The sequence below is a fragment of the Protopterus annectens genome, chromosome 17.part0 (genome assembly GCF_019279795.1).
Source record: "Protopterus annectens isolate FY-2018-M chromosome 17.part0, PAN1.0, whole genome shotgun sequence".
Lineage (NCBI taxonomy): Eukaryota > Metazoa > Chordata > Ceratodontiformes > Protopteridae > Protopterus > Protopterus annectens.
This window is the reverse complement of record NC_056751.1, coordinates 577,601,057-577,627,834: the sequence shown is the minus strand read 5'-3', so window position 1 is coordinate 577,627,834 and position 26,778 is coordinate 577,601,057. Positions and strand designations below refer to the sequence as shown.

At 38.9% G+C, this 26,778-nt stretch overlaps 1 protein-coding gene across 6 annotated transcripts in view; it reads right to left on the bottom strand.

The window, feature by feature from the left end:
• The window catches only part of TNNT1 (troponin T1, slow skeletal type), a 392,580-nt gene that overhangs the window by 190,581 nt on the left and 175,221 nt on the right, over nucleotides 1-26,778 (bottom strand). For 2 of the 6 annotated variants that reach the window (XM_044059733.1, XM_044059732.1), the window contains exon 4: nucleotides 3,687-3,710. The exons of the other annotated variants lie outside the window; for them this stretch is intronic. In XM_044059733.1, coding sequence (XP_043915668.1) covers nucleotides 3,687-3,710 — 24 coding nt within the window. The remainder of the gene's footprint in view (nucleotides 1-3,686; nucleotides 3,711-26,778) is intronic. 6 annotated transcript variants of the gene reach the window in all.

Sequence of the window (26,778 nt, the reverse complement as noted above, 5' to 3'; positions counted from 1 at the left end):
GCTTCTTGAATCAGTCCTCTCTCCTGACTTCTGAAATGAGTACGTTCTTTCCATTTTCAAGTTCTCTGGCACCTATCCATTCTTAGGAGATTAGTTAAAGAGTTTAATGAGAAGGACTGACATCAGAGCCTTGTGCTTTGTTGTCCTTCAGTTCTACCTACACCCTTTTTACTGCCTTCCAGTCTATTATGATCTCATTTGAAGTTTATTCCTACTCTTGTTACTTATATCCTCCCAATGACACCCTTCCCCTTTTTTTCTTTTGTGAATACTCAGAGAAAGGATATGTTTAAATTAATTTACATCTACCTGATCAGTACCCTGGACATATTCCCTTCCATCCTTCAAGAGCCTTTGGAGCTCTCTGTTACCTTTCCTCTTTTTATATAGTATATCTGAAGCTGTGGATTGATAAACTGTAAGTGGTTTACTGCTGAGTTGAGATAGATAGTATCTGTTTTTTTATTAAATTATTTATAGTATTTGACTACTGTCTAGATTTTCATTTCTTTGTTGACGTGTTCCATTTGAGTAGTTACTATATACAGTACAGTGTTACTTATAAAATGTGGACTAGTTAGATGTTAAGGCAGAAACATACCCTAGGATTTAGAAAACAAAATCTCTCCACTCTTGGAAATTGCCTCTGCAGGTCAGTTAATTACTGTGATTGGGAGAAAATATGATTTACAGACAGCTGTGGCTGAAAGGATAAAATCCACATTATTGGCACATTTGCATGTTTCTGAATTGCACACTAACCCACTCTAGCACCATCAGACCTTATGGCGCTAGTATTTGTCCTAGCAGTCCATGTGTCAGACTGGCAAAGGCACCTCTTACACACTGACACACACAAACACAAACACAACCACAAACACATACACATACACACTTTCAGACACATGCACCCATCAATAAAGAATAACCCCATAGTTAATCACAATCATGGAAATACTCATCCAGTCACCTATGTATATGCTCCAACACACACACACACACACACACACACACACACACACACACACACACACACACACACACACACACACACAAACACACGCGTGCACACACACACACACACACACACACCTGGATTACTTCCCTACCTTGACCACCTTGTCACACATACACACAATCAGACAGAGAGACAAACACTCATGGAGCTTCATACATTCCCCTAGAGACATGCACATACTAGCACCCTATTCCCCCATGTCTTTACTGAATTTACCTGCAATTTATGTGCTCCCATTGGAGTGAATAGCTAACCTCTGTGTTTTTATGGTGGTCACGTTTTCCTCCAATAGTGAAATTGTACATAGCTGAACAAATCACGAGACACTTCTGGAGGAGAACGCATGGCTAATTAGTATTAGCCATTCCCCTCAACTGTTGCATTAGTTTGCAGTTCTGCCCGTGAGACCACCCTCTGTGCTGAGACTCCTACAAATGGAAAAGCTTAGTGGCTGTAGGGTGATTTAAGAATTGGAAAAGCTTGCCATGATGAGGAAAACTGTGATGTTTAGGCTTCCCCCTCACTGTAAACCTTTGTGAATCCTAGCCACAATGTCTGTATGTTATTTTATACACACACATACACAAACACACCTATGTTTGCATTTATTAACCAGAAATATCAAGCTTGGAAATCCAATTTTCAGTGAAATCCCATAGTGACAACTCCAAGACAAAGCACAATTAATGTTAAGTAAAAACATGTTACTGTAGCTGTTATACAGTTAAATAAGCACATCGTATTGTTCAAATGATGCACATAGAATAAGTTTAAACACACTAACAGAACAAGTTATAGTATGTAGTTTTTATAGTGAATATTCTAAAGCAAATATTGATATGAATGAGTAGCAAGTTGAAAAGCACAATGTAGTTGTCAGCTGCTAACTTCCAGAATGGCACAGAAAGAAGGCAGCATGTCAAGGGCTGTTGGAGGTGATTTAGGAAAAGTATGGGACATTCTGGTGATGCCACAGTTAAGTTCCCAGTTGTTACTGAGGTGTTAAGCTGGAGGGATTTAAATTTTCACTCATCATTGATAGCGCTTACCTTGGGAAGGAATTGTTTCAAATGTTACCAGTGGAGGCAGAATACAATGAGTCAACTGTCCAGATTTTTGCAGAATGTCTAGATTTTGGCCTCATATCTTTGGTCTGTTCCTGATAAAATTTTTGGTTTTCTGGCAAACCATAAAGGATTGAAGTAATTAAATAAAGGTAGATGTTTGAGCTTCAGACTTCATACCCTTCAGAAAATGTACACTAATGCAAAACCTGTTATTTTATTGACTTTCTAATTAATAAGAGCAATATTTAAAATTGTCCCTATTTTTGGGCCTTTGTCCCCCCATTAATTTTGTCTTTGTCCAGATTTCTTGTGCTAAGAAGTTGAGAGGTCTGCTCACTGTTTTCCTTCTTTGTTCTTCTTTTTTCTGTTGTCACAACCTTCTACAAGCCACTGTTATGGCTTTCAGCACACCCAACACCTTCTTTTTGAACCAGGATTACGTCACCCAAACATTTCTTCCTTTTTGTTTGTCTCTTAATTTTCACATTTTCTTCTAAGTCTTTCCTTATGGTTGTCCAGGGTCTGCTTATAATCTCAGTGTTTTCTATTTGGGTTTTTTTTTGTTCTAGTATATTTAAGGTTTTCCCCTCTAAACACTTTAGTCTGTACCCTTATGTAATCCAGCCTCCATTTATGAGCACATTGTCTGCTAGTTCCTAGTAGCATCTACACTTAGACACTCTAATGTCTGTCTGTGTTTATTCAAATCCAATGTGTCCTCTCACCTTCATTTGGTTCAGATGCAGTTTAGTCTTATTGTCTCTTCATTACTACATTTGAGAAGAAGCATCTTCAGTCTTTACAAACATCTGGAATTTTCTATTTCTCCGTGACCATGTTGAAATTGCTTACAACTATCAATCATTTTCTCTGCAACTACCTTTTTAGTCTCTCTTCTTTACAGTCCTCTCTTAAGTCTGTCTTACCCAGCATGCATTGCTCATATTTGATTATCTGATTGGCAGTATCTCTGTTTCTCCTCCCCATTTTCTAGAATTCCTTTCCCTCCTCAGTCATAGCAGCAACACTCGCTGACACACAATGGACCTGAGATCCTAGAAGTTCCACTTACATTTTTGCATTAATTTGCCAGTTACGTCCATACTCCATTGCAATAGTAACATCTGCAAGAGATTTGTTTCAGTTTCCACATTCTTGCATTCATAGGGACTATGTGTGGGATTTAAGGGCAATGAACTGCATGGGCTATAGCTGGTACATACTATAATGATATACCAAAGCCCTTTGTGATTCATAGAGACAACTACACACTAGGATGTGACCATGTACTCTGTGCATGAAGCACATATACAAATTACATTTTCCCCAGGATTACATTTGATGTAGAGACAATATACCAACTGACTATAGGACTGACTGGGTACATATGTCATGGGACTCGATTCATGTATCTACATTCTCCTCCCCTTCAGTCATTTGTAGATGGAGTCAGTGATTACCCATTCTGTAGATTTAATGCATGCTATTTCATATTATCTCGTGTGAAATAGGGTGGTTTGATGGAAAAAAAAAAAACAAAACAAAACCAAAAAAAAAAAAAAAACTAACAAAAAAAGAATAAAAAAAAAAGAATAAAATACCTGCTTCTTCAGCTGCAGCATATTCTTCAGTTGGGCAGAAGACAATGCCAATATGATATCAAAGAAAAGGATTCAGTGTGCAAAATAAATTAGCGAGACAGGAAAGAACAGTGTAATATCATAGGTGAGTAGTTTCCAGTAGTTATAGATGAGGAAAGAATAAAGAAACTTAGTCATGATAAGGAAAGTTGTATACTTTTTAAAAATTTTTATAAGAATCATGTACTAGGTGCGCGACTTCAGTACCATTATTCATTTTAAAATCAAAGAAAACCAATGGATAAAAATATCACTTGTTTGTCATATTTAGTATACTGTCTACATAATAGACATATTTGTGGACACAAGGTAGATGCAAACATGCTTCATTGCCTTGAATCTCAAATCTCAAAAATGTTTTTCAAACTGTATACTTATGCTGTTTGAATTGTACAATGGCTGTGAAAATTCAAGAATAGAAGTAGATACAGAGTCATAGACACAGTGACGACACTGACAGTTCTTATTAAATGGAGAATGAATTACATATTGTATGCATATTCATGCCATTACATAGAACATTATGTAAAATAAAAGTTGTATTCACCATGAAATGGTTTCATTAGTTTCAATAAACTGTGTTGGGGCAAAATGTCAATCAAAACGTAGCCTCCAAGATAAATGTATAAACCTTAGCGTCAACCCAATTATCAAGATGTTTTTTAAATGGATAATAATGATTGAGACAGTCTAATTAATAGATGGAGTTTATTCCACATACATACCAGAGAATGTGGTAGAGACTTTTACTCTAGCAACAATTCTACATCTTCCAATTTAAAATGAATAATTACACCCCCCAGTAATTTAAATAGAATCTGTAAGTTCAATGTTTAGTAATAATCAAAGATGTTCATTCTAGACACAACTTTCCTTGCATAAACATATAACTTATTGGAAAAAAAAATAAAACTTTCAATTTTGCTTGATACAGAAGATTTTTCAAGCTAGAAATTCTCTTTGTAAATGCTCACAGTATTCCTTCTACAATTAATAAATCCCTTTTGGTATATGCACAGAACATCATATTATATTCAATAACAGGTTGAACATGTGCAATAAACATTTTTTTAAATAATTTTGTATCCTTGAAATAAAGTTCTTAAAAATTAATGCTACAATATGGGAGTTTTGCACACGTGATATAAATTTCCAGTTTTACAAAGTCTAATGCTCAAATACTTACATGCTGACAAATTCAATGTAACTGTGGTTCCTAATTTCACTTTGGCATCTAAACTAGGCATGCCAAAGTAAAGGACCCCACATTTATCTTTATTAGTATTTAGCCCATTATAATTTACCCCAAAGGCTACTTTATACATGTACAGATTAAATTATTCTGTATTCCTTGAGGATGTTGTAACTTCTTCAGATTTGATATCATCAGCATATTTTGCCATCCAGATAGAGGAATGCTTTGGTATCCGAGAAAAAAAAACTGAATTAAATACCACTGGGACCAACCTTGTGGGACCCTTTTAAACAGGTCAGTCTAGTTAGACAGATAATTCTTAATTCTAACTCCATGCTTCCTCCCACTCAGCCAGTTTGAGACCCAACATATAATGTATGGATTTATCAGATTTTCATGCATTGCACCAATAATTACTTTTTGTGGAATACTGTCAAAAGCCTTAGAAAGATCTATATATACCACCTCAACAACAGATAAACATTGAACCAAGGCCAAAGTAACAGGTTCATAAAAGTTGCCAAATTAGTAAATATTAATATGTTATAGGTAAAACCATGTTGAGTCAAATCTACCAATCAGTTCATTAAATCAGTAAACATCTGCCAAAACTCTTACCTACCAAGGGAGTTAGACTAATTGGCCTATAACTGAAGATATTATTCACTGAATCACCCCTGTGAATAGGTATAACATCTGGACACTTCCAAATTAAAGGGACATAACCACAAAATAACATTGTATTAAAGAAGGATGCAATAAATGTAGAAATATATTTTGGTGTAGGTAACTCAAAAGCATCCTGGTAAGTTGTTGAGATCCAGGGAACTGTCCAGCCTTCATAAGTTCATATGAGATTATAAGGCTAACAGCTTAACAGTCCTTCCAACCCTAGCCAGTATAACCTGATTTTACCCAATATATACCCCTGCTTAACATGAACAGGAAGCCTCTTTCAAAGAAGGGGCAATCTCTGAAACACATATATCTCTCTCTCTCCAGTACATTTTATTTGAGTCTCTGACCAAGTTTAGATCTGTATATCAGATGACCTCCATGCTGTTTGACCTGCAAATGTGTAGCTGCTCCACCAAGACTGGATTTATGAGTGTCTTGTAGGTCAGGCATAGGTCAATCTTAATAGTCAGTAGGACACAGAGTAAAGGGATAGGGCTATTAGTCTATCTGCAGAGGACATGTTGTTTACTATTGATGTTGTAATTTGTAGGGATATTTGACTTCCAAGAGGGCACGATATTGCATTTTTTTCACATTTAGTTTTAGGCCATGCTTCTAGCACCAATCATTTGTCTGATCTAGACCCTCCTGAAGAATATGTACATTGTTGGGGGGTTCAGTGATTGCCCCCAGTTTGCAGTCATCAGCAAACTTTGTCATCCAGAGGGTTTCCATATTAGCCTTGACTTCAGAGAAGTATATTCCAAACAGGAGTGGTCCCAGCACTGAGCCCTGTGGGACACCACTAGTAACTGGCTGCTTGTTGGATCTGGATTCACCCATTTCAACCGCATGTGTCCTGTCTATGCGCTAATTGTCTATTCGTCTGGTGACATAGGGATTTTTGCCCAGTTTTGTGACTTTAATTGTGTCAAATGCCTTGGCCAGTTCGAGGTAAGCTGTATGTAGTGTTTTACCCTCATCCATGGCCTTAGCGACTTTCTCAAAGAAATCCACCAGATTCAGTAGGCATGACCTGCCCTTGAAAACAGTGTTTAGAGGTTTCCTATGTCATTATTTATTACGTCCATGATTATTCTTTCCATGCCTTTACTTTTGCTTTCAGAGACTTGACAAGTTCTCTGATTCACTTATTTAGACTTATGAGCACCCTTATAGACTGGGTACTAGTCTCAAATCCCTCCAAATACCATAACCCGGAAACTCTACCAAACACACTCAGTGATCACTCCCCTATATAAGTGCTGTAATTCTCTCCCCATTTCCCTAAACCACACAGATATATTACCTGTTACAAGCTATCTAACTTCCACCCTGAAACTTTTAAATTTCTCCTCTCCACAGTTAACTGTCAATTCCTCACCCAGCTCCCTCTAGACGAAACAGTCCAGACTTTCAACTCCACCTTCCTTAGAATCTTAAATTCACTAACTCCTCTCTGCAAAGTTCATATAAAATGTAATATATCTCCCTGGCTATCAAAAAACACTTGCACCCTAATGAAATCTAAAGACAAGTCATGGAAAAGATGGACACAAACCAAACTCCCTGCAGACTTACAAAGATATAAAAAACTCAGAAATCTGGCAAAGAAACACATTAATAAAGACAAACGAGATGTCTACTTCAACCCTCCAACTGCTCTAAAATCTAATCCCAAAAAATTCTGGAATGCCATAAACCAAATACTACTTCCTGGTAATCCCTCCTCTCCCTAACCATACCCATACAGAACACCAGAGGAAATAGCCACTGTCTTTAATACCTACTTTATCGAATCCATATCAATGCTATTTCACACTAAATCTAACTCCTCCACTACTAATTCATCTAACTTCCCTGAACCTTCTCCAACTGCAAACTCTTCGCATACCTTCTCCCTCAAATCTGTGCCTACAAGTTATATCAAAACTCTACTCTCTAAACTAAAACCATGCTCATTATCAGCTAACAACATCCCCTCACCTTTTCTTCAGCTTGCAGCTAACTCTCTTGCTCTTCCTGTATCTATACTAATTAATCGCTCCATCTCTGATTCTAAAGTTTCTTTCATCTGGAAACAATTCTATACCTTACCTATCCATAAAGAAAGTAACTCCTCTGATATAACCAATTTCAGACCGATTGCTATCCTCTCCCACTCTCTAAAATGCTGGAAAAATATATACATAGACAAGTCATACAATACCTAATACAGGAAAATCTGCTCACACCCACCCAACATGGATTCCATCCTAAACATAGTACTACTTAGTTAAGTCTTTTCAACTTTTCCTGGTTAGGGGTCGCCACAGCGGAACTCCGGTCCACTAATGATTGGCAGTAGATTTTTATGGTGCCGAGTTGCCAGCCCGATGCCCAATCTTCAGCAAAGACTCATCCATTCACGCATTTCTTTTGGAGGCCACTCGACTGCGGGGAGGACATGCAGACTCCACACAGAAGGCACTCCAGCCGAGAATCGAACAGGAGAACCTCTTGCTGTGAGGCAACAACACTACCGCTGTACCACCGCGGCTTCCCTAAACATAGTACTACTACAGCCCTAATATCCTTCCTTAACACAATCTTTCCAGCCAGAGATGACCACAATTTTATTTCTTGCCTTTTGCTAGACCTTTCAAAGGCTTTCAACAATGTTTCTCACCTCTTCTCTTGGAAAAACTATCTAACCTTAACTTTTCCTATGATACTGTTGCATGGTTCTCTAGTTACTTCACCGATAGACATCAATCAGTGAGATGGTACTCTGCATTATTCCCCCACTCCCAGCAAAAATGAGACTTCCTCAAGGCTCTATACTTGGGCCATTACTTTTTAATGTCTACTAATCAACTCTATACCTCTTGTCCTCTGTCTTCCCTAGTACAATATGCTGGTGACTCTACAGTCATCACCATTGCCAACTCTCCCTCTGAACTCTTTTCAACTACTCAGACATCTTTTAACTCAGTTGAAACCTCGCTCTCCAATAACCACCTCATTCTCAACCCTAAAAAACAAAACTGTTACTCTTTCTCCCCAAAAATGCTAACCATATAAAATCCACCTTCTCCATATGACCTCTTAACAATACTCTCATCGAAGTTGAATCTAGCACAAAACGTCTTGGTGTCACCATCAACGATCAGCTTAAATTCATTAACAATTGTATTAGGAAGACTTAACAGAAATTACGGCTCTTGTACAGAAATAAAAAGTTCCTCACAACTGAGGCCAATGTTTCTCTCTCACATGCTTACCTTCTTCCCAGTCTTTTATACAGCTTCCAAATTCTCACAAATCTGAACTCCCCACTCCTGGCCAAACTCAAGGCAACCTACAACAAGGTAGCCAGACTTGCTGCTCAGCAAACTTATAAATCCCATCACTGTATCTCTCTAAAACATCTAAACTGGCTTGAACTACCCCACCACCTTCTCCTCTCTCAGCTCCAGATCATTCACTCTATCCTATACTTACCTTCCTACTGTCCGACATTATCTTCCCTCATCTCCTACTATTCTCCTTCTAGACCTCTCTGAATCGCGACCTGCCACAAGTATATAAACCCAAAACCAAATTAGGGTGTAACCCCAACAATTTCTTGGAATAAACTTCCTCTAGAAATCAGGACCTTCACAAATTCTAAACAATTTAAATCAGCCACCAAAGAATACCTTAAAAGTCTATGAGCTTGTCACTGCACTCGCCCTCCATTAGCATAATCTGGTAATGCCTTTAGGAAATACTCAATACTACGTCACCTGACAAACTGTTACTCTCAATATGTATTGTGCTGTGTTATGAAACCTTATTTTGAATTTTTTTCTTTTCTTAATTTGGGTAAGATATTATCTAACAGTGGCACAGGAAAATAATTTTCTTGGGTGGCAAAAGCCAGGGTACCTTTTTGGCTGGGCTTGTATAGGCCCCAGGGCTGATAGCCTAGTACCTACCTATGAACCTAATCTATTGTCAGAGTCTCTTAAGAATTATGAATTTGCTTGCTGTTATAATGCTTCTGTTTACATGTTAATTGTATCTATTTGTGGAGCTTTTCTCCCCGGTCCCCCGCTGAAAAAGGGCTAATCAGCTCAGTCAGACATGCCCAGTCAACAAACGTAAAATAAATAAAATAAAATAAATGAGGGACTTTTTGCTCTGTTGTACACATTCCCTCTTACTCCTTGACAGGATTTTCTCTCTTTTGTTATATAACTTGTTAATACCAGGGGTCCACCAGGGTGGCTTGTTTTTGCAGTTTGACCTGGGTTTATTTTGGTTTGGTACTGCTGTTTCTATGCAGTTGTTTATATGATCATTCAGGGCTTTTGTGTATGCCTCTGCATAAGTTTGTGTTTTCTGGATTTGGAGGAGATTGGAAACTAATTATGTTGCCCCTTAATAGAGGGTAATTTACCTCAGAGATGTTCCTAAAGTTTTTGGGGCTAGGTGAGGGACTGGTTTCAACTTTATTTCAAGGAAGACTGCTTTGTGATCTGATCCTACCAGTGAGGACATTACACTAGGGGGGGTGCAGCACTCCCATATTTGTGAGTACCAGATCCAGGATATTTGTTCCCCAAGTGGTAGTGCAGATTAACTGCCAGGACATTTGAATTTACAAAGTCAAGAAATCTTTGGGCCTGCATATTAGTGGTCATGTATGCCTCCCAATTACAGAGGGGTAGTTAGAATCACCCATGAGTATGGTATTGGGCTGGATGGTGAGTGATTCTAGTAACTTCAGGTATGATGCATGGGTTTCCTGGATCATGGTGGTGGACCTGCACCTAGCAAGAATATGGATTTTTTCTATGGTTAGTTGGACAAGGAGTAGCTGAGGCATGTAATATTGTTTAACCAGCCTTGAAGTGTGCCTATCCTTTATGTAGATAGATACAGCTCTGAGTTTTGTTCTTTCATGTTCAGTGGGTGGTCGGAATGCATGAAAGGTGTTATAGCCATGCACTGCTGGAGTGCTTTCCATGGCTTTGAACCATGTTTCAGTAACTGCACAGATGTCAGGATTCTCCAGGGTGAGAAGAGCTTCTAGGGAGTGCAATTTCTTCTAGCACTGAGCAGTAACACCTTTAGCTTGTCCTGAGTAGCTTTTGTTATATTGGAAGGTTTGTCTGTTAGGTAATGCCTAAAAAAGGCATTATAGGGGTGGATAATATTTTGGCCAATATCGGAAAACCTAAGATGACAGGTGAAGACCATCCCTGGCAAAGCAGTGTGGCCTGTCAACCATGTCCTCCCAGGCTGACAAGTATTGGTCCCCTTTGAAATGACACCAGTAGCTAAGCCAGTTGTGAAAGTCAATCATTTTCTGCTGGTATTGTGGCATCATCCTTGGAGGCAGTAGAATGCTGCTCAATGTCAGACTCATACTTACTTGTGACACATATTCTGAGAGCTCAATCATGTCTCTCTTCATATAGTTCAAGGAGGCATGTCTCAGGTCTTTCACGCCTACATGGACTATGACTGAGTCATACTGGTACTTAGGAGTAAGTGACATGAGTGCTTGCATGAGATGACAGCCCAATAATTTTTCTTACAGTGTCCAACTTAAATAGACATTCATAAATATCATCCTGTAGAGTATCCCTACTCATGGAATCACTCACAGGAAAATGTTTATTGAACACCTTAACCAGTTCTACTCCTTCATATAATACTTTTTATTCACAATAATAGGGCCCACTCCATTTCTTTCACCTTTAATTTCTGAACTTAAGAATACAATTTCTTTGTTGAGACATTAGACAAAATATGTTCTTCTTACTTAAATTTAGCCTTCTGTAACAAGCTCTTCAATTTCCTACTAACTAAATTGTAAGCTGTTTTAGCTGTAGCAGTCGTGGTGAATTTATAATTATCAATATGAGCATATATATGTAGCTACATGCATGCATGTATTCATGTAAATATTTAATCCACACAAAAGTATAAGTAAATCACAGGTATCTGGTCAGCAATGCATTAAACTGCTATTTAAATGTTCACTTCAGATGGGCATTAATTACTCCTCTGCAAACTGATATGAAAATGGTTGAAATTCATAGATGCATAGAAAAGCTGTGAATAAAACTGTAGAAATTATTTATTTTGGAGGTCTGAATTTCTAAAAAGGTTGACTGTAACTTCTTATGTTTTAAAGTAGGTCATTGGCATTCATCCTTACAATGGAAGACAACAGTTAGAACACCGCCTACTAATGTCACCGTTACCCCTGCTGCACTCAGAACAAAACCAGTTAGAAGTGACCAGGTTTTCAGCAATTGAGAATCAGCACGGACATCAACTCCTTTTTTTCCCAATTTTGGACATGGGGTTGGGGTGTCACGTCAACCTACATAATGTTCACACCACTGGGTGGATAGTCCCGCTGTGGTCAGTCTTCCACATGCGCACACACACACACACACACACACACACACACACACACACACACACACACACACACACACACACACACACACACACACACACACACACACACACACACACACACACACACACACACACACACACACACACACACACACACACACACACACACGCACTCAGACCTACTGTATGTGTTTGGAATGTGAGTAAAACTAGAGAACCCGGACAAAACCTATGTGAACACAAGGAGGAAATGCAGACTCCACAAAGAAGGCACCCCAGTTGAGAATCAAACTGGAGAATCCTTGTTGAGAAGTGACAATGCTACCTGCTGTGCCACTGTGCCTACCTTGCAGAATGTGTTACAAAAATTGGGCCACAGTTGCCTCAGGTAAACATATCACATTTTTCTTTACTGGACAGTGCATAAGGCTCTTACAATTCAACTCTCCATTTTTAATAATTCTTGACCATCCCCTTCCACTGAGCCACCTCATAACACATATATGCCAATGATTTGAAATGCATGCAGTACATGCACACTTTCCTTCAGATTCCACAGGTCAGACAGTCATCCTTCTGGTCAAGGATGTTTTTGTGTGCTTTTTTACCCATGTGCCTGCAAGTATCAAGCCTGCTCCAGTTGGATGTGAACACATTCTTATCTAGGTAGAGGAAATTTCCAGCTTGGAGAAGCCAGCTGTCTGGAGGGGCTGTCATCCAGGCAGCCATGAGGGGATTGTGCCCTCATCGACATCCTGGCAATGGAGGCATATATAGGTTGCTGTAACCTCTCCCTGGGCAGGAGATACATGTGACATCACCACAGGGACCACTATAACCTCCTCCTGTGAAAGCACACTTCTGTGACCCCATGGTGAAGGCTACCAGTAACACTGCTTAATGGATGAACACCTATACCAAGGCTGTTCTTGTGTCACTGCCACTCCTTTGGATTGTGACACTATCTGGCCTTGGTCTGCTCTCTGTCTCAGGCCCATACTCTCCATGCCAGTTCCAACAGTGTCCCTAGTCACTAAACAAACCAAGGTCACCTGAGTCATAGGGGTCTATATTAATACCTCAAAACTGCAGTTTGTCGAACACCAAGACATTGACTTGGAAGCAACAAAATCCAAATAGCACGAATGGCTACTTCCATGAATTTTTTCACAGGGAGAAAATTCACTTGGCCAACCAACAACAAAACAAATTTTCAAACCTTAATCAAGTGGGGGGCTTAGCTGCCCACACCCCCCAATGTGGGGGGCACAGCCCCCCACCCCCCAACTAAATATATCAACTCCGACATCACTCTACATTGGATAAAAGGGCAAATTCCCAATAACGACCAAGCAAATTTTTTTCCCTGTGAAAAAATTCATGGAAGTGGCCGTTTGTGCTTTTAGGATTTCGCTGTTTATGTGTCGATGTCTTGGTGTTCGACAAACTGCAGTTTCAAAGTACTAATATAGACCCAGTCATAATCAGAGTTTTATCCCTTTGTGTCAATGAGGCTTCCGCTCATGGATTTAATAGTTTTCCTAGAAAGGGGCACTGCTATATCATTATTGTTATGCTCTCATAACATAGTTACCTCCTTGCCTCATAAGACAGATAGTCATGTGTCTCCAGCTCCAACCAGGAAATATTTGTGTGCCAACCTTGGTTACGTGTCCTTGTACACAGGGAAAATAAGTCTAATTCTCTTGTTCTAAGTTCTTTGGGACATCCGAACCTCCAAAGATCCAGCTCTGTCATCATATCAGGTTCACTACTGTCCACACCAATACTCACAAGCTATGTCAGCTGTGTGGCATAGAGGGATGAGATATTACTAGCAACTTGGATTCTGGAGGCGTGAATGAAGGGAAGAGAGAAGTGTGACAGGCAATACCTACTCCTAAGAAAGTAAAAAATACAGTCCCAAGATGATAAAGCAACCAGTGCAACAAAAGGAGAACAAATAGTAGAAAAACACTGGAAGCAACACAGCAAACAATCCAAAGACAATATCCAATTTAATGAAAATAGTAAGCGCTTTCGAGGGTCCACCTCTTCATCAGACTAAAAACAATTAAATGATAAAACAGATTCTTTAAATACCCCTCCCTTCCATCATTAAATACATCAATTAATGCATCAATTAAAACATTTAAAAAGATAGCACATGATTTACCTTAATGGGTCTACTTCGAATGACCGAAGCGCCACGTCACCGACACCCGGAAGACCGAGATGGAACGACCGAACAGGTAGGTTACCAAAAATGCGATATCCCGACAGCTGAGAGACCGACAACGGCAGTGTGTGAGCGCAATACGGTAAGTGTGCGAAAGTGAAAGATTTAGGATTGGGGAGCGGGCAGGTAAGTGTACGATAGTGAGGGATTTTAGGTTAGGGTGTGGTAAAGGTGAGTGTGCGGTAGTGTCGGACTAAGAGTTCCGGTGAGGTAAGTGTGTGGAAGTGACGTAGAGCAGTGTAGGGAAGGGTTAAGTGTGTCAGGGTTAGAATGCGGGTGGAGTGAGTGTGCGATAGTGATGGGCTGAATGTTTCAGGGTGGGTTAAGTGAGTTAGGGTTAGGGTGCAGGTAGGGTAAGTGTGCGATAGTGACGGTGTTGAGGTTTAGGGGTGTGTTAAGTGAGTTAGGGTTAGGGTGCGGGTTGGGTAAGTGTGCGGTAGTGTCGGACGCTAGGGTTAGGGTTTAGGTTAAGGTTAGTGGATATGTTGTTGTGTGCAATGTGTAGTTGACGTTTTTTGTGTTGGTGTTGTGGTGTTCAGTTTTTTGAGTTGTTGGTGTGGTGTGTTTTCGGTTGTTTGGGGTCGGTAACTTGTGTGTCGGTGAATCGGACGTTCAGTGATAGAAAGTAGACCCACCTTAATACGTATGCTAATGCTTGAGCTATCTAGCTTTAAGGAAAGGTTTGATGGAAACCATACTATTTAAACCTGGCACTTTATCTGCAAGCAGCAACATTATCCATCTCTGTTCTGCAGCTTCAGTGATATTTTTCATATCACCTCCTCTTTTCCAATCTGCAACCAATTCCAAAGCCAAAAACTTAAAAGTGTGTTCCCTACCTTTGTTCTTTACATGCATAGCTAATGCACTATTTTCTTTCATATTTTTTATATCTCGGACATCTTCCAATATCCTGTCTTTGAAGTGCCTATTAGTTTTGCCAATGTAGTATGAAAAACACAACACAGTAACTAAAGTGCATCATATTTCTTGTTCTACAGTCGGCACAGTGTGAACACTCTACCTTAAACCCTAATACTGGATGTGTAAAGTGTGTGCCTGCATGTATAAAGACACAGGCACTACAATTCCTACAGGTGTACATACCTGCTCTGACAGATTTATCAATAACCTTAGGCAAACTGGATTTATAGCAAAGGTGACCCTTCAGTGTCTTGTTGTTCCTAAAACTGAACTTAGGTTTTTTACCTACTACACCCTTTAACTCTTCCACTGTTGAGAGTATATCCCAGTTCCTGTTAATAATGTCACATACAATATTTATATTACTTACATATGTCAAAGTCATCCTTGGGCAAATGTTATCACAACCTTTCCTCTCACTCATGGACACAGGGCTCTCACCTATTAGATTCCCATTAAAATACGGTTTACACCTGGTCGCCCTATTTCCTCCATGCTTCTTTAATACATTTATCAACATTCTTACCTTTATAACCTCTTTCTATTAAAACTAATTTCAGAGATGCCAGAGCTGACTCTAATTCCAAGTCATCATTATGTAATCTCATTAGTCTCACCACTTGTCCAGTTATTATGTTGCGTTTGCAGTGATTGGGATGCATACTCCTACTATGTAGAAAGTTATTTTTCCTGACCGGTTTCCTGTACAAGCTAGTTCTAATATTGATCAGGGAATGTTTACAAACAGTCACATCCAAAAACTCTTATTTTTTGCGCACTGTAATTATATGTAAATTTCAAAAAATCTGTGGACGTATTTAGATAACCAATAAAATCTCGTAACAATTATTCAGTCCCTTGCCATAACATAAAAACATCGTCCACAAATCTTGTATACAAAATGACTGAGTCTGCAAACACCATATTTGAAAATATATGCACTGTTTCCCATTGTACAAGTGAAAGGTTGGCGTAGCTGTTGGCACAAGCTGTGCCTATCGCCACGCCAACCTTTTGGATGTAAAAGTCATCCCCAAACATGAAAACATTATTACTCAAAATAATGTCTAGTAAACTACCAATAAAGCGTATCTTGTCTCTTTGCATACCCTTGACATGTAGTAATTCACTAACATTATCAATTCCCCATTGGTTAGGAATAACAGTAAATAAAGACTCTATGTCTAAGGTGACAAAAAAACAGTCTGCATACTCCGGTTACAATTTCTCTTGCAATAATTGCAAGAAAGTTTTAGTGTCTTTTAAGACTGTTCCACATTCTTCTAGAATGGGGTGCATATTCTTTTCCACAAAAATTGACAGAGGTTCCGTTGACCAACCTCTGCTCGAGATTATAGGATGCATTGGTGGAATATGGAGATCTTTATGAACCTTAGGCAAAGCATATATTGTGGGAACCACTGGATGTTCAGCTGAGAAATAATCAAACAGTGGTTCAGATACCATATCAGTTATTAATAGATCAGAAACTAAAAATGACACTTTATCAGTAATAGCTTTAACTGTCAACGCTGATATACATTCATAAGTGCCTCTATCACTCAGTAGGTTCAGCATCTGTGTATTATAAAGTACCTACTCCCTTCTGTCATAGAAGAAGGGTGCCAGAGATGCCCTGGAGCCATGGATTTCTGTGGAAACCAGTAGCTAAATGTCAGAGTGCTAGCAAATTTTGGGGTGGGTGGAGATATTGAAGAGCAAGTCATCATGGAGGAGGGGACAACTCCTTTAGAAATCTACCCCAGACATATCATCCAGCATGCCAAGGAGATAAAGTGTACAACTTAACAACCCATCCCTCACTGGAGACGGCATTGATAGTGCAGTGATCTCTCACTTACTGTCTCCCAGGTTCTTTGACCCAGATATGTGATCTGCTGGCTGGGGGGGGGGGGGGGTGTGACATCAGTGCAGGATAAATGACAGAGTAATGCATCAAAGTAAGAATGACCATTCAGCAAATTTACCACTGTCATGGGAAACCCTGATACTCAATTTGTCACTCTGTGGCAAAAAAATAAAAAAATCATGCACTATAAGGCTTTGTATTCTTTGTTGTATCTACTGGCACACTCACATACATACACACAAGGGACATATAGGCTGAGTAGTGGTCATCACCATCATCATCATCATCATCATCATCATCATCACCATCATAATCATCATCATCATCATCGTCATCAACCTCCTTTATCCCATTTTCTACATGGGGTCAGGATGTTGTGTCAACTGTCACCAGCTCTCTTGATTCAATGCCACTCTCTTACCTTCTCCAACAGTCTTGCCTGACTGTTGCAGGTTTTCTCTCCCACAGTCCATTTGGCTCCTTATTAGATGTCCCCTTTTAATCTTGCCTTCTTCTTGTCTGTCCTAAATCTTCTCCAGCAGATTGTCTTCTGCTTTTCTGAATATGTGCCCAAATCACCATAATCTGTTCTCTTTGACTTTCTTTGCAATTGGAGCTACTTTGGCTTCTGCTCTGATGTCCTGATTTCATCAACTGCCCCACAGTGTGCATCCTTCCATCCATCTCAGACACTTCATCTGCATCACATCTAGCTTCCTCAACTACTCTGCCTTTACTGCCAAGGCTTCTGTACCATATAGTAGTACTGGTTGCATGACTGTTTTGAACTTCTTACTTTTCATCTTCTTTGGAATTCTTCTATCATACACTATCCATAGATTCATAAGTGTGTACTAGACTAACAACCGCAAGAGCCTTCTTAAGCCTAGCCATACATCCCAAATCTTTGACAATTTCTGGTACCCATGATAAGTAAGTTAGTAAGTGTTAAGTAGTGGCCTGGGAGATGACAAACTTACATGCAGGGGCCCGGAGATGAAACATTTATGAGCTGCCTGTGTCCATTAGAGACACAGGGACTAAATGAGGGATGCATTTCCTGCTTTCCATCAAACTGTCCAAGTTAACTTGAATTGGGTTAGTGAAGAACTCTGCTTCATGCAGATGGGATAGTCTCTGACATACATACCTATCTTTCCAGCAGGTCCTATTTATATCACAGGCAAGGTTTAAGTCTTTAGAACCAGTAATTCTGGTTCTGTTTGTTTTATGGATATGCAGGAGGTCCATCAGGGTGGGGTCTGACAATGTCTTGCATGCTAAGCATAGATCTCCCCTCAATAGCCTGTAGGAGACAGAATGCAGGGATAGGGCCTTGAGGTGGTCTTCATATGACATGTTACTTACGCCTTGTATTCTTTTAGTTAGGAACCTCTGTGGACGTTCCAATTGTTGGATATGCCTGGTTATGTATATACCAAAGGGGGCATTGTACTTAATGATAAGTCTGATGAATGCAGTATACAGTGGAACAATGACCTCCTTGGACTTAGATGTCATACCTTTGTTTATAAGTTGCACAACATAGAATGATTTCCTTGCTACTGTAGACACATGATGGTGAAAGCCTAGATTACTGTCTATGTGTTTTGCCAAGTCTCTGACTAATAGGTCAACTTTTAGAGGTGTGTTGTCAATATGATAGTTACCAGGGGTGGATGACTTCCTGAAGGATACTATTATGCATTTATTGGCATTTAACCTTAGTCCATGGCTCTGGTACCAGTTATTTGTCTGTGTCAGCCTTTCCTGGAGAACATTTGTGTTGTTGATGCTCCAGATTTGCAGTCATCTGAAAAACTAGTCAGCCAGAGGCCATTGACATTGACCTTGACTTCAGAGAAGTAAATGCCAAAAAGGAGCAGTCCCAGGATCAATTTCTGAGGGACTCTGCTTGCGACTGGCCTCTTTGTAGAGGTGGACTCCCCAATTCTAACTTCCTGGGTCCTGTGTGTGATCTGTCACTGATTCTATCCCAGTGCCCTTTCCTTGCCAGGAGGAAGTCTACCTGAGTTGCATATTGGCCACTTTTGTATGTGATTTTGTGAGATGTTGTGACTGTGTCTCTTGCTAAATCATGTGATAGATACCATCAAGACAGAAGTCAGAATAGCCTCTTCTTCTTTATTCCCATTGTACCCCATACCTGTGTTCCCCAGGTAGTCTTCATATTCTGGTCTGGCTGGCTTGTGTCCAGTTGCTCAGCTTGGGCTACTTGGGATAGGTTTATTGAGCAAAAGCTGGATATAAAACCAATCAACCAGACAAATATGAACTAAAGAATTGCTCTCCTCCCTGTTGGGCACCATCTAGAGTCTAAGCTGCTGCTCACAACTTACCTTAACTATTATGCCAACTGGTCTCTCCAGTGAGTACATGCTCATTATATCATGCATTATGAAGCCCTACCATGTAAGACACACACATGATTTCCATGATGCATATAACTTCTTAACTCTCTATGTTTCATTTATACATTTTTTATTACTTTTTGTGCCTACAAATGTGTAATAGCAATGTGTTTTACTTCTGCTGTAGTAACAGTTAATGGTATCTTCACTGAACTGTCAGGTAAGGGAGCAGAACATAAGTGGTGTAGTGATTGCACAGTTTTTATTAGCTTTGAGTTCTTGTGAAGGTTTTTCAGTGGCTGTTTTTTTCTAGTGTGTGTGTGTGTGTGTGTGTGTGTGTGTGTGTGTGTGTGTGTGTGTGTGTGTGTGTGTGCGCTTGTGCAAATTTAGGAGGTGTCTGGTGTATAATAAAATAAATACCTTGTATGGTTAGTTTGTTTAGTGAGTTTATAACTTTATACATTGATTGCCTTCTAGGTGTTTTTCGTAGCCCTGGAGTACTTTTAAATAGACGACTGGGCTAATGACTGCAGGGGACCTTTTTAAGCCTAGCCATACTTCCCAAGCTGAGTCAGCCTTATACCTTCTACCTATAAAGTAGACACCTTAACTATTATGTCATTCCCCAACCCCTAGAACCCTCAGAAAAAATCAGTTTTTAATTAGAAATGTAAGTATTTTGTATTGTTTTTGTAGTGTAGGGATTATTTTAAAATGTTACTTTTTATAGTTTAGTTAAATTTTAGGTTAATCTTAATGAAGGTTTTTAGAATGGTTTCTTTCTGTTGGCAGTGCCATTTTCTGATGGGGTAGGACAATCCATGTTTTGTTATTTTTTTATTCTTTAATTTTGATTTTTCACCTTTAATTTCATAATTTCATTTTAGGGGTGATCTATGCTGGCATATTTTTTGTGGGATTGCATTTGTGTAGTTGGTGTGTGAAGCCTTTTTTGTCTTTGTTAGTTAAACGGTGCAGAGTTTCTTTCATTAATGGCATGGATAGAATGATTATAAATAGTTGCTTATATGTGTAAGGGAAGATAAAAGTTGGTGAAGTGGTGATAAAAATATCCACTCACTGTATCAGGTACATGTTTTTACCCCAATCTTCAACGGGTCTGTATTAGAACACCGAAGTTTTAAAACTTCGAATGTTCTAATATCGACCCCTATTCAGCGAATGCTTAAAATATCGAACATGCAGAACAGTGATTTTTTTTCCCCAGGGAAAAAATTCTGCTGTTCCGAAACACATACAACACAAGCACACCAAACAAAACAGCAATCCACACACATACACTTAAAATCCTACATCTAACCTTACACTAAACTATACATACACTACTATCTATCCACTTACCTTAACCCAAACCCTAACCCTAAGGTCCGTCACTATCGCGCACTCACCTCACCCACGCCCTAACCCTAACTTACCTAACCCACACCCTAACCCTATCATCCACACAATCGCACACTTACTTGAACCCAACTTGTAATTTTCCACCACAGTGCTGAAAATAGCAAAGCCACAGAAACGGCCAACCGAATTCTTTCCCTAGGAAAAAATTTGGTGTTCTGCAGCTTCGCTATTTTCAGCGTTCGCTGAATAGGGGTCGATATTAGAACATTAGAAGTTTCAAGACTTCAATGTTCTAATATAGTCCCCTCTTCAACACCCTTTATCAGCCACATATACTGATTTAGTGCAGGTAAACTATGTTTTAGGTGGATGTTCTGTATACTCTTTACCATCTTGTAAGTGGGATGTCAGGGTCATTTGGAAGAGGATACAGGCAGCGGTATGATACTTGATATGTTCAATGTGTCCTATGATACTTGATATGTTCAATGTGTTCTATGATACTTGATATGTATAATGTGCCCTATGATATTTGATATATACAAGGTGTCCTATGATACTTGATATGTTGAAGGTTACTTGATATGTACAATGTGAACTATGATACTTGATATGTGCAAGGTGTTCTTTAATACTTTATATGTACAAGGTGTCTTGCTGTATTTGATTGTGCATTTTAGCAGGGCTTGGCTATTTCTGTGGCAGCTAAAACCAGAACTGATGGTGGGAGGATGTAAAATATGAAAGATGGAACAATGAGTGATTCAGATAAGTCATCTTTTTAAAAATTGTTGTCGACTCTGGCAGTGATATTTTTGCAAATGGAAAGTAGGATGTACTGTGTGTATGTAATTATTTGTATGTTATGATTCATTATGTATTTATATATTTATTTGTTTATTTATTGTGTTGCTCTGTAGGCTTTTTTTTGTGTACTTTTCAGCCATTTTCCTTCTTCAGTGATATAATACTTTTTGCATTTTTTTTTTTGTTGAACATTTTTGGATTTCGTTTGGAAATGTTATTTCTTTTTTGTGTTGATATATATTTTTTCTATTACAATGTTTTTGGGGAGAGAAGCCATTTAACGCACGTGCACCTTCTCTTTCAAGAAGGTCAGGTTCCTTCCTGTTATGTAAGAAAATGCTTTGTAAGGGAAAGGTCAATTTCTGGTTACTTTATTTCATTTAGGTTTGTCTCAGTTGTATCTTGACAATATACCTCTTTACATTTTAATGTGTTTTATGTAGCAGTTGTATTTTGTGGATCTCATTTAACTGCACTGGACTTGTTACATTTTGCTGTAGTACATTGAGGGTAGATGCTACCCACCTGCTGTGTATGTGCCATGTTTATTGATTTTGAGTCTCAGGTGGTTGTGACTGTGTGGCTAAATGGTGTGTGTGTGTGTGTGTGTGTGTGTGTGTGTGTGTGTGTGTGTGTGTGTGTGTGTGTGCGTGCGCGCGCGCATAAATTCTTAAGTTGTAAAAGAATAAAAGATAAATATGTTTGTGTACCAGTTTCTAGCTTAACAACATATGTATACCAGTACCAGCAGTGAATCAGCAGCAGCGTTTATTCCACAGAAAGGCAGCAATAACAGACCAGTATTGCCAGCAAAGGCTTCTTCATTGTATGATTGTAACAGTTTTTAATTACAAATGAAGATCAAATGATACAATAAACAATTAAGAATGGATGTACAAAATGAAATACAAATCAGTAGACCTCTGATTAAATATAATTTTATATCAAATAATAAGTGCAGCTTCCAGCAACATTGGTAAAAACATTATTAGGAGAAGGAGTTTTTGGTCAGCTATCTAAGTTGTAAGATGAGTAATGAAATATTGAAAATTGCCAAAGATAGGAGACTGTTAGCAATAGTTTATCAGTTTTAAACACTGGTGCAAAAATATAGTGTTTTCTTGATATGGGTAAATTATGTCTTGAACAAAAGTTGGGTGGCTGCAGTGGTGCAGCAGTTAGCATTACCACCTCACAGCAATAGGTTCTCCGGTTTGATCCTCGGCTGGGATGCCTTCTGTGCGGAGTCTGCATGTCCTCCCTGTGGTCGCGTGATTTTCCTCTGAGTGCTCTGGTTTCCTTCCAAAGACATGCCGTTGGTCAATTGGACACTCTAAATTGGCCATAGGCGTGAGTGCGTGCATGTGTGTGCCTTCTGTGGAAGGTTGGGCACTGGGCTGGCAGCCTTGCACAGTAAAACTCCACTGCAAATAATGAGTGGACAAGGTAATCTGCTGTGGTGATCTCTAACCAGGAAAAGCCAAAAAAGAAGGAAATGTCTTGAACAAAAGTTGTGAGACTGTATAAGAGGTCATGGAAAGGGTTTAACGTCACATGACTGAAATGCATCCATGAGAATGGTCACAACACTGAACACTTTTCCTCCCCAATGTTGAACATGGTAAAATTGGTTTTCAACATTCGACATTTCTGGGAGTTGAGTGTGGAAAACCCATTTGCTGTCGGTGATGTAGTACAGGAAAAGCGTTTCGACAATGTAGTTATGGCAAAACAAAACATGACATTACAAAACTTTGAAACTATCCTTTGAACAAGTGTCACTTGCATGAATGCATTTCAGTGATGTGATGGTAAACCCTTGGAAAGGTTATTGTGCCTAAAGAATTGTGTCTGTAAAACAATTTAGCTAATATTTGTAAAGGGGCAGCTGTCACATTTAAAATATTTCTGAAGACATGGTTGTCTTATTGGTAGAGGTAGTGAAGATCATTCTCATGTGATTAAATGTAGGCTCATAGCTCTGGCATTTGTTAAGAGTCTATGTCTGCATTTTCAGCATACACATCTTAGGTTCCCATATCATGATCTATACTGGATCAATTGTAAAACTATGTCCTGAAGGCACATTATGACATCACTTTAGAGAAGGGATTTGACATTGATAATGCCATAAATCAAACAACAGAATTTCATAAATGTATTACAGGCATTAGATCATCTGCACAAGAGCCGAAAGAGTTAAGCCGTGTCTTCACTTATTAAATGACTAACATACTGCTGCTCTCGGACAGTTAAGGATGGGTAGTTTGGGTACTGAGTCTTTACTAGAAAAGTTGATCAGTGAAAAAGTGATGGTGGCCTGCTGTTTTTTCACTGTAGAATTAATATGTAAAAGGAAACAATAAAGACAGATTTATTTTAATTAGCGAGTGGATGGGACATCCTGTGGTATTCTGAACTGAGCATGAGGGTGGAGGAACTAGATACCCCCTTTTTCATTATACCAGTTTATCTTCTGGTAATTTGCATGTTGAAGGCAGACAACAGTGTTTTTTTTTAATAAATACAGCAAAACGTCAAATGCTGATTACAGTAGTGGATTTTTTTCCTCAGTCTGTTTTTACTGATTTTGTGTTTTAAGACCAAGTAGTTTATCCGGTGTCAGGAACCCATCCAAAAACAAAGGGAATGTAGCTGTTTTATTAGTTGCCTAAACAATTTCTGACTGAAAAGGGTCCTCTGGCCAGTTGCCTAAATGAATTGTGACTGAAAACCTCAAGCCAGTTTACTTACACAGTTAATGAAACAAAATAAATAAATAAATAAATAAATAAACAAGTAAGTGCAGTGCATGCAGATGTTATTTAACAAATGTTTACTTTACTTCATAGGTGCATATGTTTATAGGTGATTACTACGCTGATGGCACAAGAACCTTTACAAGCCTAGGTAATAATACCCAGGATATAACAATATTATATCTTAATCCCCCAGATATGGGATGGGGTAGTATCAGGGTGGTGGGTCTTTGGTTGTTGGAACACTGAGGTATTTTACAGACAGCCCGTATTCATAAGGGATATGGACAGTACCCTGGGAGTGAATTTATGCTTCCCCATCCACTTATCCTATTTCTTTTTGAAGAGAGTGAGGGATGGCCTTTGTTTTATGAAGATGGGTAGTTTAGTCCATAGTGGCCTTTGGGATATGAATCTATCTCTCCAACAAGTTCTGTTAGAGTCACAAATAAAGTTCAGGTCCATGGAATGCATAACCCTTGTATAATTTTTCTTGTGAATTTGTAACATTTTCATCAGGGCTGGATCAGAGAATGCTTTCTAGATCAGGCATAAGTCACCTCTCAATAAACGATATGAGAGTTAAAGGATAGGGCATTTAGTTGGCCCACCCAAAATATGCATCTTACACTTTGTATTTTTTAGTGAGAAACCTCTGGGGCTCCTCCAGTTGGTGTATGTGCCTGGTTAGTTGACACTATAATTAGGTTGTATGCATTTCTGCATATAGTGAATGCTTTCTCAGTCATCAGAATAGCCAAAAACTAGTCTAGGCTCTAGACACAGTCAATATGACAGGAATATGTACTGGAGGTTCAGTACCATTTTATCATTACATTATTATTTATCATTGGAATGAAAATGCACAGTAAACAGATTTTTTTTTAAATAAACAGTATACAGATGCCCTTGTAACTTGCCATACTGTAAGGATGTAAATGAAAATTCAGACCAGTGAACTGAGTACCAGAATGCCTTTAATTTCAAAGACTAGTGGAAGCTGATACTGAGGGACCTGGCAAGTCAGTATCCTTAATTTAAACTTACAGAATTAAAAAGGTGTAGCAGATGTCAGTTGTGACATTGCTAACATGGCACTGGACATAATACGGTTATGTTTATTTTGCACATACTTGCAATGTTATTTTTCTCAGATGTTACAAAAGTGCAGTAGCTGAAGCACTGGTAAGGGAATAACAAATGATACATAATTTCTCTTTATAGACTGGTGAGTGACAGTACACTGTGTATCGGTGTCAACCCAGCTCAGATGTTTCTTTCTGTATCACTTGGCTTTAGTTAACTTGTGAACATATTTTTTTCTCACTCAGTACACATAGTTTAAAGGGCTGAGAACAAGTGGCTCCTTAGTCAATATACACTATGCAATGGCTGAAAATGATCTGCAGCACACAACTAGTGTACAAAGTGCAACAGATGAGAACAAGCTGTAAAAAAGGACTAGCTGCTCATCATCTACACTGCATATTATACACTAGTTGAGAACAACCTGCAGTACTCATCCAGTATGCACTTCACAGTATGTGAGAACAGACGTTTTCTTCAGTGCACAGTAAGAAGAGCTTGATTATCATTTATTACACACTCTGCATGACTGTCAAGCGGCTGCAGTCTCATGCAGCTCTTCTCATTGAATCCTAACATGTTGCAAATCACTCAGTGCACACTGAGCATTAGTTAAGAACAGCCTGCTCATCACTCAGTGCACACTGAGCATTAGTTAAGAACAGCCTGCTCACCTCTCAATAAACGATATGAGAGTTAAAGGATAGGGCATTTAGTTGGCCCACCCAAAATATGCATCTTACACTTTGTATTTTTTAGTGAGAAACCTCTGGGGCTCCTCCAGTTGGTGTATGTGCCTGGTTAGTTGACACTATAATTAGGTTGTATGCATTTCTGCATATAGTGAATGCTTTCTCAGTCATCAGAATAGCCAAAAACTAGTCTAGGCTCTAGACACAGTCAATATGACAGGAATATGTACTGGAGGTTCAGTACCATTTTATCATTACATTATTATTTATCATTGGAATGAAAATGCACAGTAAACAGATTTTTTTTTAAATAAACAGTATACAGATGCCCTTGTGACTTGCCATACTGTAAGGATGTAAATGAAAATTCAGACCGGTGAACTGAGTACCAGAATGCCTTTAATTTCAAAGACTAGTGGAAGCTGATACTGAGGGACCTGGCAAGTCAGTATCCTTAATTTAAACTTACAGAATTAAAAAGGTGTAGCAGATGTCAGTTGTGACATTGCTAACATGGCACTGGACATAATACGGTTATGTTTATTTTGCACATACTTGCAATGTTATTTTTCTCAGATGTTACAAAAGTGCAGTAGCTGAAGCACTGGTAAGGGAATAACAAATGATACATAATTTCTCTTTATAGACTGGTGAGTGACAGTACACT